The 20068-nt window shown below is 39.7% G+C and overlaps 1 protein-coding gene across 1 annotated transcript; it reads left to right on the top strand.

Moving 5' to 3' along the window:
* Positions 1–1016: 1016 nt before the first annotated feature.
* tacr3a (tachykinin receptor 3a) lies at positions 1017–19745 on the top strand. Its single transcript, XM_034540228.1, has 5 exons — positions 1017–1724; positions 6328–6516; positions 7082–7232; positions 17648–17844; positions 18534–19745. Exons 1-5 carry the CDS (start codon positions 1357–1359, stop codon positions 18853–18855), a joined length of 1227 nt encoding a protein of 408 aa, XP_034396119.1. The 5' UTR covers positions 1017–1356; the 3' UTR covers positions 18856–19745.
* Positions 19746–20068: the final 323 nt, after the last annotated feature.

The raw sequence follows: 20068 nt of genomic DNA, 5'->3' as shown, positions 1-20068 counted from the left end.
TTTTATACATCACGTAAACAGTATATGAGACTAAAATGTGTTTCTACTTTTTATGTATCTGTTTAGAAACACTATAGACAACTTTAGATGTGTTTCAGGAAGTGTGAAAGGTAACAATTATTTGCATGCAGTATAATGCAGCCACAAGACACACAAGAGAGACCTCCAATAGACTCAAATTCCTGCATTCTTCTGCAGTCTGGCGCAGTGAACTAAAACTTAAATCAAAATGGAGCGTCGCAAAGTACATTTTCTTCAACTTCTTTTTTATTTTGCAGTGCTGATATAACACTACAGTCAAAATCCACTTGACTGTGAAACCTATAGATTCTATGTATGTGTTGTTGTTTTTAAAGGACCAAATGAGTCTGGACACCAGCTCCTGTATCGTGAACCACACAGTTGTCTCTTGAAAAGCTTCACTGGATTGATTGGATTTGATCAGCCAGGGAAGACATCTAAATGTACCCGTGTGGAGGTTACCATTGAACTGAAGGCTATGTGTCAGGAGATGAAGGAGGTTTATCTGATGTGAACACTTGGGATGTCTGGGGGGAACTTTAGCCTGTTAGTTGTGAATATTGATGTGACAAGAAGAGGGAGAGTCACAGACATTTGGAGACATGATTGTGTACTTGTATTCTCTGTGGTGCACTGTGAAAAAATAATTTAAACACCAAGACACTCACACAATTCAACAGTGGTGGAAAACTCAACAGGAGGAGGTGTGTGTGGGCTGAAAAGAGAGTCTTATTGAACACACTGCCCTGCTGCTACACTCCAATATCCTGTTCTTTCTTTGAAATGCTGCTGACAAAAAGATCATCTGAAGGGCCACATAAGAGAAAAGGTACACAGCGTGCGCTGACTGATGACTGCACTGTGAGCCTTTGCGAAGAGAGTGGTTCATCTGTTATTCATGAAGTTTAAACACAGGAGCCACAATAATCAATCAATCTCTTTCACCAATGTGTGCCATTGGTGCGTCACTGAGTCACATGGGTGCGCACGGCGCCCATGCCTGTTGCTGCTGCGGGTGCCGGAGGAGAGAGGCTGTGCGCTCACACCCACATTCAACAGGCACTGAAGGATACTTGCGTTCCGCCGCGTTTTTATTTGTAGACCTGTTACTGTATGCGGACCTGATGGAGACGTTCACTGTGGTGAACCTGGAGATGTGCGTTTTTTAAGGGATGACGATGTGCTTAAGTTGCGCGCCATGGTGCATGTCTACGCGATCCTCTCTCACCATTCTAGCTTTTACGGCTCGGTGAGTAGATCCGACTCGTGAAACGACCGACGCACTCACTATAGTCGGTGGCGGGGGGGGGAAGGAGAAGAGGAGAAGAGAAGAGGATGGCAGCTCCCCGCAACGCATCCAACATAACGGGAAACTACACCAACCAGTTTGTCCAGCCGCCGTGGCGCGTGGCTCTCTGGTCCGTCGCCTACAGTTCCGTGCTGGCGGTGGCTGTGTTTGGAAACCTCATCGTGATTTGGATCATTCTTGCCCACAAGCGTATGAGGACGGTGACGAACTACTTTCTCTTAAACTTGGCGTTTTCGGACGCGTCGATGGCCGCGTTTAACACTTTGATAAACTTTATCTACGCGACCCACGGGGAGTGGTACTTCGGGGAAGCGTACTGTAAATTTCACAACTTCTTTCCGGTCACATCCGTGTTTGCAAGCATCTACTCCATGACTGCGATAGCTGTTGACAGGTGGGCTTATGACATGCTGCAATACCATAGGGAATGACTGATGAAGCTAGATCTCTCTCTCTCTCTCTCTCTCTCTCTCTCTCTCTCTCTGTAGGTGATCACTTACATGTGTCCCTTTATTTTATTTAGTTGTATATCTATAAATTTTTTGTATTATTCTTATGTGCATCTGTATTGCAAAAAAAGGGGGGGGGGGGCAAGCAATAAAGCCATTGAGGTATATATATATATATATATATATATATATATATATATATATATATATATATATACATATATTGTAATGCAGACTACATTAGGAACATGGAGATGTCAAGCTGGAGAAAAAGTCCTCAACCTAAACACTTTTGTCTCAAGTGCTTCAATGATATTTTGAACAATCTCGTTGTTCTGATTATTCTCTCATCTGTGTTTAGATATAAGACACACTGCACTCCATTAGGCAATACTTGTTCTAGTTTGGGCCCTTGTGCTTATAAGAACTGACTTAAGGAGTCCCATCAGTTTCATTTATATTCCACAGAACGCATCTTATGTATCCATTGTCCCCACATTATTTCATCAGAGTTTATACCCCCTGCTGATCTAAGTATACATTTATTTCAGCTGGCAGTGGAGGGTGATAATTACTTATTTGTGATTTGCATTCTGGGAAGGCGTTGTCCCAGTGGGATGCCATTTCATCCACCATGAGCCTGTTCCACACATTTGTTATTACGTTGCACTGCTAATGAATCATAAACTTAAGCTGTTTTTCAGTGTCTGCAATGCAGCGATTGGCTCTTTGTGTTCCAACACCCTAGAAAAGATCACCCTTTATTAGGCTCTCTGACTCTCTTGTTTTCTGTCACATGCATTCATATTATTCATCTTCTTTGCGCTTTCACTTCTTTCTTGTTTTGTTTGTCCGCCTCTCTCTCTCTGTCCCTGCTCCTGTTGTTTCCAGTAATGTGGAGATGCAGTCGAGATATCAGCCCCGGTTTGATACTGATAAGTGGACCGTCATATGTCATAATGTTTGAATAAAGGGATTAGACTGATGAAGGAAGCGGCCACAGGCCGAACACAATGAAACCTAAATGCGTGGAGAAGCTGCAGAGTGTGTCTACAGTGTCACATTGTGTGATGTTGTGTGAGGTGTTTTCCTCCTCCAGTACTTCCCCATGCATTTCCTGAGGCCGCGCTCATTTTGGCTACTCTACTTAGCAACTTCCATGGGTTTGTATTTTTGGTCTGCAGTGTCCGTTTCATTCTGTCAACGGTGTACTGAGAAAGAGAACATCGGCATGACCCACATGTAGATGTAACCTCAGGTCATGCTTTTGGTAACCCCAGTATGTTGCTGTCTCTGCTCTGATGTCTTGAAATGGCATGAGGCCACAGTTCGTGATCACCAGTGAATTCGTCCTTCCTGTCGACTCTGTGCTGCCATGTGTGTTTCCTGAGGCACTGGAGCCAAACAAACACAGATTGCTGTGTGAAAGGTAACCGGCGTAGCCTTGAAGCTTTTTGTGATGACACGGCTCGTGCATTTTTCCATTATTCACACCTTTTTAGAATACATTCTTAACATTGGGTAGATGTATATGTACAGACAACTAAGAATATCAAGTGCTAAATCAGTTCACTGTGAACTTTTTTCGGATGGTTTCATTTGACCAGTTTTTGAGCCATCTAACTGGGCCTCATGCAAGAACCTCTCTTGCGAACATATGTGTTCTTAACTGGCTTGTTTGAGGGACTCAGAACGTCCCACATTCACCAATGTTGTGTAATTTTTAATTTTGTCTTAAGTGTGATCACAATTTGTCCAGTGGTCCAGAGTCATTTGAATTTAAAACTGCCCTTCGTTCAAATGAAACCAAAACCATGCATGGAAATACACCATCAGTGGTGTCATCTGAACTGACCATTTAAGTATTTTCTAAGAGGCTGAAACATTAAACAAACTCCTCTCCTCTGAGCCAACCCTTGACATTTAGCTGTGCGCATAATGTTTTGGCTCCTTCTTGCTGTACGTCTTATCCAAGGTAATCTCTGCTCGTGAGACACCGGGCGATGTTGAAGTGAGTGTTTAGTTGGTGTTGTCACACCACGCTGACGTGGCTTCCAAACAATACGCTGCCTGAAAGCTTTTATGCAGCTTGAGGCAGAGCAGACTCCCAGGTTAAACAAAAAAATTGTCAAATGCTTTATTAATTTGCTGCTGTAATGTCTCTGTGGTCGAGCCCAGTTGATGCTGACGGCTCTGTAAATGTGCTTTGATGTGTGTACTTGGTGACCAAAGAGGAGTGCGCGTGTAATCATGTTATTTACCTGCTGCTGGCTTTGCATTGTGGTTACTGTTCAATGGTTACAAGTCTATTATATCAGCCAGCTTTGAAACCCAAATAACACAGACTGATGTGGCACATGCTTGATTGGACATCTGACACTCTATTCACACAGTGCCAACTACGAGGATCAGCGAGTCACAGAATAAATGCCAAGCAATTAGTGGTGAATAGACGGGGTATCTTTGCCGTTGTCCCTCGATAAATTTCATTCACTGAGGTGACAGATTCTTTACCATCTGATGAAGATTGGATTAGTGCCTCTCAGCCTGCGTTAATCATGTGGCATCCTGAGTTGGGTTCATGTTCAGCTGGTAATCTCATGCCAGTTCTGAGTGGTTCAAACTAAATCTCATCACAGTTTTTTGGAATAAATCATCAATTTCCTTGAAAATCCTTCTTGAAAATCAAACACCATTGTATTTGGACTTTTTACGGGCTGCCAGGAAGAAAATAATCAAATGTCGCAAAAAAAGAAATACATTTTCTTGGCTCATCTATTGTTTTAAGGCCAGAACATTATATTTTAACTTAATCACATACAGCAGTGCTTCCCAATAGATATTTATGTTGCACCCATTTGATTTTATCGGACTGCTGTTGTTAATCCTTGAGTTTGCCATCTAGATGTTTTGCAACCAGTGAACGAAAGAGACATATTTGGACTGGGGATGAATGACATGCATAGGCGCATATGGCTCTCGTAACGATAGCAACCTGTCAATCACAAGGTAGCCACGCCCTAAAGTATATCCTGCTCTGTCGTCTGTTATACTCTTAATGTTATACCATCATTTATAAAAATGAACATTGTGTTGTATTGAAGAAGACTGGAAACTTGCAATTGAGAGTAATGTTTACAATGTTTACTGAGGTAGTAAATCAAGTGAGAAGTAGAATTTCTCATAGACTTCCATACAATCAGACTTCTTTTTGTAGCCAGAGGAGTTGCCCCCTCCCCAGTGGCAACCATGATAAGAGCTGGTCAAACTCTTTAATTTATGGGTATTCAATAAAGAGAGAAATTCCTCATGCAAAGGTCCGGAACGTCACAATAATGTCTAATTTGAGCTATGATTTAGTGACATATGTATTGAAATAGCCAACAGTTGTATCGACGTCTGTACGTAGTCAACAACTGACTATCAAATCAAATAAAGAAAGTTAAATTTAACAGTATCTTACAATATTTATTATCAGTTTTCAAATGAAACTGGATGAATTATAAAAAATACATACTTTTCCTTTATTTATCTTTTTTTCAAGTAAAATAAGGCAGGAATTAAAAATACAATACATAACGGTAAGCTTTTGAGCGTTTGAAAAAATGTGCATCTTAAAATAAAATAGTTAATTTAGAAGAAAATCTGTGGTTATTAAAACAACTTGTTTTAGTTCTATTCACCTTTTTGTTTACATCCTTGTTGGGCAGTTCATTATTGTGTTAGGATTCTTACAGCAGATTGTTTATTTTTTCGTGCCTTCATTTTGGATGTGAGTGTACGTTTGCTTAAAAGATTTGTGTCTCATCGCGGCTCTTCACATTGCCACTTTTACATATTCACACTCGCCACGGTCTCTGAACATGTGAGACATACTGGTTTTGAACTGCCCATGAATGAACATTCAAGTCCATTCTTGCTTAAAGACTCTGGTCTCGCTCCCCACGTTTCTCTTTTTGGAGAACACCATGTGAAATAACTTCTCTGACTCGCATACTTTTTCCGACTGTTTGGTCTCTTGCCCCGTCTCCCCTGTGTTTTTTTTTTCTTCATCATTTCCCAATGTTGTGCTTCCTCGATGTATTTCCCTGACTCCTCGTCCATGGGAGATAAGAGTAGAGGAGGCGAGAAGGAGAAATGAGGAGAGAGGAGTCGAGGCAATATGCATTTAACAAATTAGACATCCTCGCCTCGGAGCGTTGTTTCAAAGCGACCTCAATTAAATATGAGGTAAGACACAGCTGATCAGCTGTCCATTGTTTTATTATAGTGCTGGATTTTATGATCTCTGTCAAATGAGCATCATGGTGTTCATGACAACTTACTATTAATTCAATCAAAACGTGGCGTAATGTGACAAGAACGATCGGATGTCAAACATTTTTATTTAACACACACATATAGGCTATATAAACACCTCATATATTATATTATGTGAAGCACGAAAAGTATTAGGAAAAATGATAAACTATCAATTAATGATTGAATTAGTTGTTGAGGCTTTAAACACAAGTCTGTCTTTATAATCTCCTGACCTCTGACCTGTAGGTACATGGCCATCATCCATCCGCTGAAGCCTCGTCTGTCGGCGAAGGCCACCACAGGAGTTATTGTCTGTATCTGGAGTCTGGCCGTGGTTCTGGCCTTCCCTCTCTGCTACTTCTCCACCACCCGAACTCTGCCCCGCAGGACCCTCTGCTACGTGGCCTGGCCCCGCATGGCCGACGACCCCTTCATGTGAGAAATACTTTGTGACTTGCTTTTACAAAAACTGTAACTTGTTTTGAGACCAGACGGTGTAGCTCACTCCTTTCCAATTTGCCATAAAAGTTAATTATGATTTTATTAAGATATAGTAAGTATAATCAATAGTCATTCCTTTTTACTTTTCATAGACAAATGTTTGAAACTACTACTAATAAATTTACCTAGGAGCACATTGCCCGTGACGGACCACATCCCTTCATATTCATGTTGACAGTTACATATGCACTCAGTATTGTGCTGTATTGATACCATTATTTAGAATAGGTGAGGACATGAGTTGTGTGTACTTTGACCAAGATGGAAGTTTTTGTTGATATTTCTTTTTATTTCTGACCATGTGTGATACAGCCAGTATCACCAGGAATTATTATCCCTTTAGGATTTATCATTATTATATATATATATATATATATATATATATATATATATATATGCTCAACCTAGACAGAATATAAAAAACTACTGGGTATGACATTTTATTGTTTAAGTATTTAATAAATGTAAGTCCTCTATCTTTCCTCATTTTTTCTCATAGGTATCATATCATAGTCACAGTTCTGGTCTACGTGCTGCCCCTAGTGGTGATGGGCATCACTTACACCATCGTGGGGGTCACTCTGTGGGGAGGGGAGATCCCAGGAGACTCATCTGATAACTATCATGGACAGCTCAGGGCCAAACGCAAGGTAAGCAGACTTGAGCGTAATCTGTGGGCCATTTTCTCCCGACTCGACTTCTCTAACTCCCTCCTTTCAAACCAAAAAAACATCTCCCGCCTCCAAATAGTCCAGAATGCAGCAGCTCGGCTTCTGAATGGTTCTAACAGACAGCATCACATGACTCCAGTCCTGGCCTCTCTCCACTGGCTCCCTGTTCATTTAGAATTGATTTTAAGATTTTGCTGATTACTTTTAAAGCACCCATGGGTCTGGCCCCAAGCTACATCGTTGAAATGTTAGCCCCATATGAGCCAGCTCGCAGCCAGATCCTCCGTTGGGGCCCTTCAAGGCCCTTCAAGACCCTTCAAGGCCCTTCTGGCCGTTCCAAAGTCAAGGCTTAAATCAAAGGGTGCGTTTGCCATTAGAGCCCCCTTTGTATTTGTATTTTTCTATTCCATTCTTGTGACCATTGCCTATATGGCATGGTCTCTTTTGCCTCCTGTATTTTCTGAAATGTTTACTTGTATTGTATTGTTATGTTTTGCCTTGCTTCTCTGTAGAGCACTTTGTAAACCCTGTTTTTAAAGGTGCTATATAAATAAAGTTATTATTATTATTAATATTCCTTCAACAATTCTGATATAAACTAATAATTAGTAACTGTGAACATGATCTTTGAATCAAAGCTTCTGTCTCTGTTAATTTAGTTTTTGTGGTAAACACATTTATTGTCTGATGGGGGAAATCCCAGACCACCCCGACATCTAATTAATTGTAATAAATTAATTAACAAAGTGAATCCTGCTGATAAACAATATTGTGCATAACCCATACAAATATAATATTTAAATATTTCAAACAAGAACACTGAGCTCTTAAAAGAAATTACAAAAGGAAATAAGAATATTACATTCGATTCCCACTGGTGAGATTGTAAAGAAAACTGCTGATTAGGCTCCACAGTTACTAATGTTGTGTAGATTTGCTTTCAGTTTGAATAAAAAAGATTCTATAAATCTTACACTAAAAAGTGAAACAGTATATGGTGTTGTTGAAGAATAATGACTTTGGCCTTCTGGAAAACCGTAATTCCACAGAACACAACCTTTGTGGTTGTCACATGTCCTCAATCAACTCTTTGTCCATGAACACGGACAAGCTCTGAAAACCAACGGTGTCTCGAAGCATTATTATGGATGTCCATACTTTCATTGTAAAAGATTTCTATGCAGGGGTTTCGGTCACCCCACTGAATGATTTCTTCATGACTGACCGAGCACCAACAGAATCGTTGCCTAGTCCGACCTTCTGTCTTGCCCTTAGAGTCGGTATACTGGCTTCACCACGGTCATCATTATTTTGGAGTCTTCCAGACAGATAATGGGTCGATGGGGAATCCCTCATGAGAGTGACTGTGAAGATCAAGTGAAAAGGAGTATTTGTTTCTGTGTGTGAGTGTGTGTATATTTGTGTGTTTGTGTGTCTGTGTTTCTGTGTTTCTGTGTGTGTGCATGCACACGATAATTCACATTGTATCCATCTGTTTCACTGGGACATTTCAAACAGCCTTTAATTTTCTTCTTGATTTCAGTGTCAATTTCAATTTTCTCTCTTTATTGATTTCAGTGTCAATTTCAATTTTCTCTCTTTATTGAATACCTCCAGCTCTGCCGAGAGGTTTTGGAAGTTCCCCAAATCATGGCGCTGCAGCATTGAGGACAGATGTTGCATTTTTCGTTTGAAAGCATTAACTGAGCTGATCATATCAACCACGGTTTTGTCTTTTGCTTGTGGCTCTAAATTAAGCTCATTCAACATGTTGGTCAGATCGGTTAAGAATGCCAAGTCCAGCAGCCACTGATCGTCATTTAGTTTATTGTATTCTCCATGTTTAACAACATAGAGAAACTCCTTTATCTTGGGCGACTCTGGGTCAGTGGTTAGCAGATCTGTCTTTCAATCAGGGGGTTGGTGGTTCAATCCCCGCCCTAGAAGATGTCTCCTTGAGCAAGACACTTAACCCTGAATTGTTCCCCGTAGCTGTGTCTACAGTGTATGATTGTAAGTCGTTTTGGATAAAAGCGTCAGCTACATGACATGTAATCTCTGGACAGAGCTCTTGAAATGTCTTTAGGAATTTCCCCCTACGAAGCCATCTCACATCAGTGTGTAGCAAGGAGTCAGAGTGGTCACAGTCGGCCTTCTCCAGATGCGCACCGAACAGCCGTCTTTGAAGAGCTCTCGCTTGAATAGAACAGGCGATCTTTGTTGCCACATCCATTATTTCTTTCATGTTTAGCATTTTGTTTGTTGGTCTATTATGCAGTGGTAATTAAGGATTCTTACTTGGTCCCGCTCCCCCACTCATTTTTATATTTCTGTCCTTCTTCAATAGACATAAATTGGAAGGCTAACTAATTAGCTCGCCGGAGTTTTGCAGTAGCTCGGGCGGTTGACTGCACATGTGAGCTGACCCGTGTCTCGGACTGGCTGCTCTGTATGTCAACCAAGTGGCAAATGCCGTAGGGAGCATACTTTTTTTTTAATGGCATGCGATCTACTTGCACTAAGGATCTCTATTGAGCATTAATATGGCAGCATACATCTATTAGCTGTAAAGATAAAGTGAAGTATTGTCTACCTGAGCAGATAATAAAGTTGTGTGTGTGTGTGTGTTGTAATCCTTGCTTCTCTGTGCTTTCTTCACATAGACGTGCCAGCCACACGTGTCTTTTGTTGTATCTGAGCGAACTAGCTGGCCACTCTGCACTGGGCGCATACTGCAGATAACCAATCACAGAAGTGTACATCTACCTGTTTTGGATTAGGTTGGCCCTTTTATGAAGCATTAATGCTTCATCCATGATAACGAGGACTTTCCACGATGGAGTGGAGTGAACAGTGACAGTTGCATCTTCAAAAGAAGCCATAACACACTCAAGGGATTCACAGAGTAATTTATTCTTTGTTGATGGTAAGATAATGGCAAAGGTCACTACAATAAAGTTAATGAATTGAAGTAAAGAATGAAAAAAGTGTTCATTTCGTACAAAAACAACCCATGAAGAGTGTTATTATTTCTCACGATTGTCTAGTGTGTCCCTTTTAATGATAGCTTTTTTTGTGCTACCATCACAGGTCTGTGAGGTGATGGGAAGCAATAAAAAGCCCCATCTTTATATTGTTTTTCATCATCTTTATTGAGATACATATTGACTAGACAGTTTTGAGTTAAACCATTCTGCCGCAATGATCATGCTACAGGTGGTGTGTTCTAAACTCAGGCCTCGGGCTGTGCGTTCGAAATGTTAGTCTGAAGGGCAGCACTAATGGCCTGTCATATGTCGGCTCTTTACCTTTTAAAAAACAATGTATTTTTAGGCCGCTGCTCGAATATTGCATACCCAAACTAAAAAGGGGGTTTATCTCTGCAACCACAGGGGCTATTTAAATACTTTGGGTGTTATAATAAAGGCCACACATGTGATCTTTTGTTCAGATGTGTAAATATCAGTCTATATATTACTCGTTAAAGAGTAAATGAAGATGGAACACAGCAAAAATGAAAAGATTTCTGTTTCACCTAAAAATTCTGCAGTTGAACGGTTTAAACCTTTTTTTTTTTTTTTTTTCTTTGCACAATTCAAACAATAAAATAAAAATCACAACAGAGATAAATGAATATCACAGTGCAGGAAGAGACAAAAAGCCAACTGGGCATATTTGAAGCAAAATTACAAACATAAAATGAAAAATGCATAAGATAGACAACAAAAGAAAAAAGAAAGAAACATCTTATAATTATATTGAGTCTGTGTAGGCATGTGTGTGCATGTAACTTCTCAATAATATAGCACAATATGTGAACATTCTCTCTGCAATGTTTGACTTTGACAAAGTGAAGCAGAACAACATTAGCTATGTTTTAGTACAGACAGATATAAGTCTGGAAACATGAGTGAGCTAACTCCTGGCGAATTATGGTTATTATATTTTTATAATTTCTTTAGTTGGTGTTTGAGTTGTGTTTGAAGTGGCTGACTTATTCTTGTAGCCCAGATCCCGTTGTTTAATTTGATGTGCAGCATTATGTGTGTGTTTAAATGTGAGGCTTGGGATGGATTAGCTCTATGAATCAGATTGTTCTGGTGTGCAACAGTGCAGTATGTGTGAGTGTCATGCTAACTTGCAGAGATAACCGGACATGTTCTTATCCTGACTGGACAGATGTCAATAAATCAGTCGTTCACGAGAGTGACAAGCGTAGGTGTGCACAGACTTGATCCATAATGATCAGAAGCTTTTTCTTAAGGGTCTTTCACCAAGCCAAACTATAACACAGTAGGAGTTAGCCGATGTTAAGTACTGCCTTTATACAAGAATGAAGGCCTTTTACTTTATTCAGACCCCAAACTACTTTTCTATTATTATTTTATTTAATGGATTTTAATGATGAAAGTTATTGCAGGGCTTGAAAAGTAAGTGCTTTTGCATTTGCATTTGCAAATTAGTTGTAAATGCAGTGTACATTGTTTTGTAGGGAGAGAGGGCAGGTTGACTGTAAAGGGTATTTCTAGTCCGTGAATTACACTGTTGTGATACGCAGAAGTTGTAGGCAGGCAGTCATGGTTTATGGTGGCCCTACAGTAAAAAGCGAAGAAAACTAATTAAATACAGTATATTATACAGGATACAGGAGTGAAGGTTTTGCAGATTCATTTATTATGAACATTTCTGGGAAATTGCATGTAAACCTAATAAAAGTAATTAAAAAAAAATTGAATAACCCCCTGGATTTTTATAAAAAAACGTAATCTGGATGGCATTATATTATATTTGCTAATTAGTTGATAATTTTGTAGACAGGTTTGCCCTGTAGGACTTTTCTGTTATTATTTTCACTCACTCTCTTTCTCTTTTTTCTTCTGTTTTCACTGAATCAGTTTCTCTCGTTTGATCACTGTTGCATTCAGGCACACAACTTGGCTGAGGTTTGTTCTCATCATATCACATTTCAAATTGCAAAATTATTCTGGCTTCAACCTAACTAATGAGTTGTCATTTCATGGATTAATGAAGAAAAATGCTGGGGCAAGTACTCTTACAATCAGACTCAATATCCATGGTATGCACTAAAAATCTCATTAGCATGTGAGTTTCATTATTATTTTTTTCCAAAGCAAATCAGCATCAAAGTAATATGTTTCCCTCCCACTGCTCATTTTAATTAATATTTGAAATGATGTAAAGTATTTACTTCAGCTTCTTCTAAATTTCTTTAATTTTTTCTATGCTATGTAATTGTTTCTCTTTGTAAATACAAAACTAATTGAAACCTAACCATATCGGACTAATGCTTTAACTTTAACACATGCAATTTGATTACACTTGTGTACTAATATCTCTGATATCTCTTCTCTATTGTTAGTTTTCACACAACTTACATCTTTATCATAATATTAGATAAGTCTGGGGATCAATTAATAGGAAAGCAAGGAATATATGATCAACCGTGTCTCCAAAATGTTATCTATATACTGCTAACTTGCAACAGCAAATATGTTTTGTTGGAACATCTATTGCCTCCCCATGGCTCTCAACATGGGGAATGCTGCTTACAGAGTTCACAGTGCAAATAATGGCAAAAGGGCTGATGGAGCTAACAGTTTTTGGTTGCGACAGCGTTATCAGTTGTAACCTCCATATGAGCGAGCAGCGACCCTGAGAGCTTGGAATATTCCTAGCCCTTTAAGAGCTGTCACTATTAAAATCATCCCCCCATGCATGGGTGACGTTTCTTTTGCCGTCCTCTCCTACATCACGTGTGACACAACAGCCGTGCGTCTATAGTTCTGCTCCTGATTTAAACCAGCATTTCACCAAAGGGGGCCCAACGCTTACAGGGCTGCTCCGAAACACATTGAATCTGGAGTTACAATATGTAACTAACATTTTGCGCTGGACAATTTCTTGGGTTTATTGGCGAAGCTGACGTATTCTATGTCCCGATGAGACACCGAGGTCCACAAGCAGACAACAAACACCAGTGTGCAGCTCTGGGTGACACGCGTGAAAAGCCAGCGAGAGGTACTGACATACTGCATTTAAAACTCTCTTCACACAGCGTTGCAATTGCAGAAGAGTGGGGAAGTCAATTCGAAGAAGGAGAAAGCCGATGCAGGTCTCCTGTCCTTGTTGGTGACAGAAGGTTGCCAATGAGAAAAAAATATCCATGGTCGTATTACATGTTCTGTCACACCCTGTATCTCAACACAATAGCACCAGCAATCCTGCTCCAGGGCTCTTGGGTACAGCTGATTAACTTTATTTTTCTTATTACATGACATTTCTTTCTCTCTGTGCATTTGTCTCACTGGTCTTTGTAGTTCACCAGTCATGAAACATCAAAGTGGTAAAAAGTGAGAAGACATCCTCCCTTTGAGGTCTTCTCTACTGTATTTAAATTTCATATATTTGTTCTTCACGCATCTCTTATTCTCTCTGCTCTGTCTGAGCCCATTTGTGTTGGAATTTCAAGTTTAATCCAGGAATGAAAACCATCAAAGGGTCTCTGCATGTGCATTAATTCACTCAAAAACGTACTTGCACATGTAGAGTATATCTTCTGTATATTAACTCGTCGCGTCTGGTTTTCATAGAACCTAATCAAATTATTGATTTCCATTTGTTCTGGCAATTTGGTTTTAATTGCAGTGTTTGGTCAAAAGGATGACTGATGCAGCATTAATTTTGTTCTTATTTATTTGATGTAAATCACATTTTGGTTTCCCTATGTATGTAATCTGCCTTGTCTTACGTATGCCTTGCCATACTAATTGGGAAGAGGTATCATCAGTTCTGGAAGACAAACTGTTGAAAAGTGTCCTTGTACTTACTTTTAGTAATTTACTTCAATGTCTTTAATCTTTCACTGGCATATCATGTAGAACGTATTGGATTGTGGGATTGCAATCAATGAAAAGAATCTCAGGTCGGGACGGGTGGATGAAAAAGTCAAGGAGAATAAATATTGCGTGCAATGGTCCACTTTTTCTTCCCCTCTCTGTCTCTCAAACACAAAAGCACCCGAGCCGCGGCGCCTAAGTCCACTTGTCTCTGTCCTGGTCTCTGACCTCAGTCCTGACAAGTGTTTTGTCCGCGCTGAAGATTGGCTCTCATAACGGGTCGGGTAATATAATAAAAAAAACTGACCCACATTACTAAAAGACAGACAATTGCTGTATGTGAGATATGTTCTTAATTGCAATATATGGTTCCCTCAGTAGTTAGACCTCTCTTCTCTTCTTTGTCCTCTGGAAAATTACTTCCACATCAGGAACATTACATTTGAGGGAGAGAGATAATTACTTAACTCTCCTTTTTTTATTTCATTATTGAACTTCAGACATGGAACATTCTTTCTCAGACAAAGTTATGTGAAAATTACTTACATCTTGTCCCCTCTAAAACAGATTTTTCTCTAGTCCCCCCTGATTTCAGCTCGGCCTTCAATACATTAAAAACTTGTCAGTCATAAAAATCAGGAGCTTCCCGTGGAGAGGCAACAGCGAGTTCAGGTGAATAGCCTCAGATCTCGTTCTTAAATATGCACATAACACAACTATAATTGCACGCAATCAAGTAGCCCAAGCAACCATTGAGTGCCTTGTTAATAACCTGCAGCTCGACATATAGCACACTGATTTAATTTTATGATTTGTCATTTTCCTTTGAAACCATTTCTCAAGGTATCCTTGTTTGACAGACGAGCAGCGAAAGCATGTATTGTTGGTTAACCTTCTTAACCTCATAGTAAATGTAATTGTAGGGCATCCTGCAGATACAGGTTAAAAAGATGGTATTAAGAGAGAAAAAGACATGTATTAACAGTAATTGACCAGGAATAACCCTTTTTGTTCGAATGATTATAGTCTACAAGCATATGCCATACAGAATATACAGTTTTCCTGTTTATTTTTGAAAAAGGAACTTGATGGAGCATATTTCAGATCCTCTGGTTCCAGCTCACGGAGCATAAAGACGACTCTTGATATTTTTTAAAGGCCAGCACCAGATGACCTGAGTGATCTGGAAAGTCATAACTCATGGCTATGTCGGAAATACAGTGTATTGTGCCAGAATATCCATTGCTTTGTCTATGAGTGGGAGTTTATATTCGATTCTAAATTTCACTGGAAAACATTGATGTAATTTAACAACAGGAGTTACGTGACTATATTTCTTGTACGAGCTGCTGAGTTATGAATGTGCTGCAGCTTACCTCATCCCCTTAACAAGGACTTTAAAAAAAGGATTTACAATATTCCTGAGTCCTGCTTTGCACACGTTCTTTTATCTAGTTTTGTCATTGTAAACTATTTTTCATTTTGTACCTGGTTACTACCTCTTATGGCCACATTCTCAGGCTTTTAGGTCAGACCATTAGTTTAGTTATTAGTGCATATTTACAATTTCACCTTAATTTTTACAAATGAACATGAGCATCTCCTTTCAACCACATCCTGTGCTCACCCACTTTGAATAAAACCATCTGCCAATTTATACATTTCTGGTATAACATCCTGCTCATTAGACAGCATTCCCATCACCCTTGTCACATTATAAGACAAGTCTGTCTCTCATAGTGTTTGTGAGAGAGAGAGAGAAAGAGAGAGAGAGAGAGAGACACTCTCACAAAAATACATTAAAAACCATTTCATTGCAAATCCACACAACTGTTATGCCAATGGGGTGTGATCATATTGATTATTATTATAACCACCTTGAATAATGGATTAGTGATAAGGATGCAGTTATTTATTGGTTTACCTACTTGGTAGACAGTTGTGTGTTTTCTCTACCTCTTATCTTCACCATTGTGGTGTAACCCAATGAACAATTGTAGGTCCACTTTTCCTATTCTTATATGGGCCAACCTATCTATGAATTTGCGAGATAACATAAAGCTTCCTGTTCACGTAAAACATTGGTAATACCCCCCTTAGATTTATGGCCCTCTACACAACACAGTGCAGCTAGAGATTACGAAGCGTGACGAGTTCTGGGTTCCTCAATTTTCCAACACCCTCCCTTATAATGTAATGTTGTAATCAGTATCATTTTAGTCCTCATTTTAATGTGGAATGTTTTCTTTTCTATTTTTCTGTCTTGATGCCTCATAATGTTAGTGTGTATTTGCTCATTATCTGTTTTTTTATTACTGTCGCAGTGTAACATATACTGCAAACAATATAACTTAATATAACTATTTTTTTCTTTGTAGTCTGGCTTTATTTGTGTTATTCTGCAACAGTTTGCTGAATAAGAAGGCTCAGTTCAGTTTACAACTGTATAACCTCCAGCCACCCTGTTGCCATCGACAATAGTATATAATATGAACACAAAACATTGTTGGAAATATGTACTCTGACCTTCTTATTATCAACCCATGATGAAACATTAGCTGCAGGAAGACAGAACGTTGCTACATCTCTGACTTTTTTTGTAGCTTAAGACAGTCCAATAGTGTTTATATAAACCACTGCAAATCTCCTGTGCTTCACAGGATAGACTTTCACTATTGTTTATGTAGCTGTGTAAGGAAGAGACTATGGATGTTGTCTTTCTACCATGCTCATGACTGTCTTTTTGTGTTGGTTGTTTCCCTCGATATGTAATCGACAATGCAGTTTGGTTGTAAGGAAACACCATTTTTAAGTGTCCAATGTGTTCTTTTGGGAACAGAGCATTTTACATGCAACTGAAACTTTAACGCACATTAACAACTACATAATTTTCACGGTCGACTTGTATCCTCTTGAGAAAATACAAGCCTTAATTTATCCTCCACCCAAAGTACCGACTGACTGCTTTACCACTGTTTAGAAGCTACCTAGCATAATTTACAGTATGGCTTGTGTTATGGCATAAAGTCTTTTCAACAAAACAAAAAGAGGTGCCAGGACTTCTGTTTGGATTTCAGAAGGGACCCAATGATGTCTGTTTTGTCTCTGGTAGCGTTGCTCAGGCGTCCTCTGAATAGCCACATTGTATTCTGGATTCATTTCAGTTCAGTTCATGTAGTTAATTCAGTTCACCTCCAAGTAGAGAGGTTGAAAGATAGACACATTGAGAAATTGTACAAATGGATATAGGATCAAAGGAAATATAACTTACTTTCTTGATTATCGACTTTAATCTTGCTGCACTCGCACTGCAGTACAAGGTGCTACCGGAATGCTGTAATTCAGAAATAGACTGAAACAACAACATCCCCCACCCCCCAAAAAATATGCTTCAGTTTTAGAGACTGTGGCTGGTTGGCACTGCTGCCTTTCACTCTGTCTCTGTTAATGCTTCCAGGAATCCTAAACACAGCCAACAATGACAGCTTGTGAATGTTTCTCATCATCATTCTCTCTCTCTCTCTCTCTCTCTTGCAGGTGGTGAAGATGATGATCATCGTAGTGGTGACCTTTGCCCTCTGCTGGCTGCCCTATCACGTCTACTTCATTGTGACGGGTCTCAACAAGCGTCTGAGCAAGTGGAAGTACATCCAGCAGGTCTACCTGTCAGTGCTGTGGCTGGCGATGAGCTCCACCATGTACAACCCCATCATCTACTGCTGCCTTAACAGCAGGTGGGTTACAACAATCTAAAAAACTAAATGTTACAACTGAATTCACTTTTACAGGGCTACAAAAGTGGAACCGATTTTGTCAGAACACATCACAGTGTTTTACTAGAAGATACAAGTTAGGCATGGTTTCATAATTGTGTGATAGTTTATCAAGTATAGTTGCATGTTTTGTTTTATAGCATTTTCCCCATGCATCCCTTTGAGTTTCATTAGTACTTTATAAATGTTGTCCATTGTCTTTTGGTTTTGTAGATACAAGTTAAAATATTTTGTTCTACTTAAAATGGAGTTGTTACTTAAAACAAATATTGCTTCTCTTAAGCATCAGTAAAATACTGCACTTCCACACCAATTGATTTATTTTTCATCAGTGCACAGACATTCATCCCTATCAATCTATTTCAAAGACACATCGATACCATCCCTTCTCAGCTGAAGAGCCAACCTTTGGTACAGAACTGTATTCAGTATATGCTGCTTCTTTCCTTGTGTAAGGGCCTGAGGGGAAGGGTGGTGGCTGCCACCACCCTTCCCCTCAGGCCCTTACACTTATTATAGGAAAACGTAACAACACAAATACCCATTAGACATTTTTACTAGTATTTATTTTCCATGTTATCCTCCCATTATTTTCCAAACAACCCACCTGTCCTGTGTTTTACAATCCTTCCCCTCTCATGCGGCACCAGGTTTCGAGCCGGCTTCAAGCGTGCGTTCCGTTGGTGCCCGTTCATCAAGGTATCCAGCTACGACGAGTCGGAGCTACGCTCCACGCGTCTGCATCCGACACGCCAGAGCAGCATGTACACGCTGTCACGAATGGATACCACCACGGTGTTGGTCTACGACTCCACCGAGGGCGATGGCGGCACTGGAAGGAAGAAGTCCTTGTCGGCCAGGAAGAGAAGCTACATCACGGCTCGCCACACGGAGATCCCTGGATGCAACGGTGACGGTGTGAAAGCGCCGAATGGAGAAGCTCCGAGCGCTCAACCCGAGGAGTTCTCTTGAAGCGTATTTTCAGAGACATATGTGTGCAATAAATATACACTGATGCATATTGCACTGTACATATGTTTGGTTTATTTAGACATGATTTGAATCAGCTGATATACAATGGGATCCACATTTATTTTCAATGAATGCTTGTTCATTTTTCCCTACATAAAAGCATAAAAGCTTAGAGTATTAAAGCAGCTGTAGTAAACCTACGCCAAGACAAGTATAGCAGTTTAAATATGTTCCACAGCAGAAGAGCTCTGCTTTAATAAAATACAGCATGCATCATAGGGATTTTCCTATGACCTAGGGTTGTTGTGTGTTGTATTGTTTTATAAATTATCAGTGTGTGTCTCTTTCACAAAAGCGGACTGCGAGCAGTATTTACACGCCGTCACAAGTGGCAGCGTCATAATTCAAAAAGGATTGTCGCTTGCAAATACAGATACATTTGTGAGGCCCTTGGGGCTCTTCCATCCTCATGTAAGGGTTTCAAGTATAGTGTTTGCTTTTAATTGGTGAAACAACTCGAAAATCGACAATAGAGGAAATTATCTCGTTGCAAATTGCAGCTGGGTAAAACGGGCCTCTCCTCCCAGGGTGCTTTGGGAGAGATTTATACAGCCTTTCATTACTGAACTTTAGGGTTTGTTATCAACCAAGAACATAGCTGTAGAATCTTGGCTAAACTGCAAAATTGCCCAGAAAGAAAAGTGACTGATAGCAACTGTGGCTGTGGTGTGTAATGCTTTACATTTCATGTTCGGGAGCAGCCTTGACAACATATAAGGTGAAGAATTCTTAATTTGTACAGTGTGATGATCTAAATGTAATGGTTCGCCTATGAGCGATACGTTAAAGTCTTCTTCCTATCCAATAAATCTCCCTTTGCATTAATTAAATACTGCAAAAATAGTTGCTTCATTTCAGAACTTTCAGCTCTCATTGGGATTAGCATTTCCATACAGCCAGTGCACTGCTGTATAATTAAGGTCTTGGTCCCACAATTGAAATGATTGATAATTAAATTAATCAGTTCTGTGAGGAGATTCACTGCGAGGATTGTGAGACCATCTCACAATGGAGATGGACTGAAAAAACACCATGGTGGTTGTAATTATGTAAGTATGTCATAGTTTTCATTTCCATCTGTAAGTACTAACTGTTAACTTTCTGTGATGCAGAGGATGCACTCTGCATCTATTTCCCCCTGAAGCCGCGAATG

This window comes from Cyclopterus lumpus, chromosome 1 (genome assembly GCF_009769545.1).
Source record: "Cyclopterus lumpus isolate fCycLum1 chromosome 1, fCycLum1.pri, whole genome shotgun sequence".
NCBI classification, from domain to species: domain Eukaryota; kingdom Metazoa; phylum Chordata; class Actinopteri; order Perciformes; family Cyclopteridae; genus Cyclopterus; species Cyclopterus lumpus.
The sequence above is the reverse complement of the archived record's forward strand: the minus strand, read 5'-3'. Positions and strand labels throughout refer to the sequence as shown.

Excerpts from the sequence above, each read along its gene's own strand:
- tacr3a (XM_034540228.1), top strand. The coding sequence starts at position 1,357 with ATGGCAGCTCCCCGCAACGCATCCAACATAACGGGAAACTACACCAAC. Across the intron at positions 1,725-6,327 it reads ACTGCGATAGCTGTTGACAG|GTACATGGCCATCATCCATC; the intron begins GTGGGCTTATGA and ends TCTGACCTGTAG. Across the intron at positions 6,517-7,081 it reads ATGGCCGACGACCCCTTCAT|GTATCATATCATAGTCACAG; the intron begins GTGAGAAATACT and ends TTTTTCTCATAG.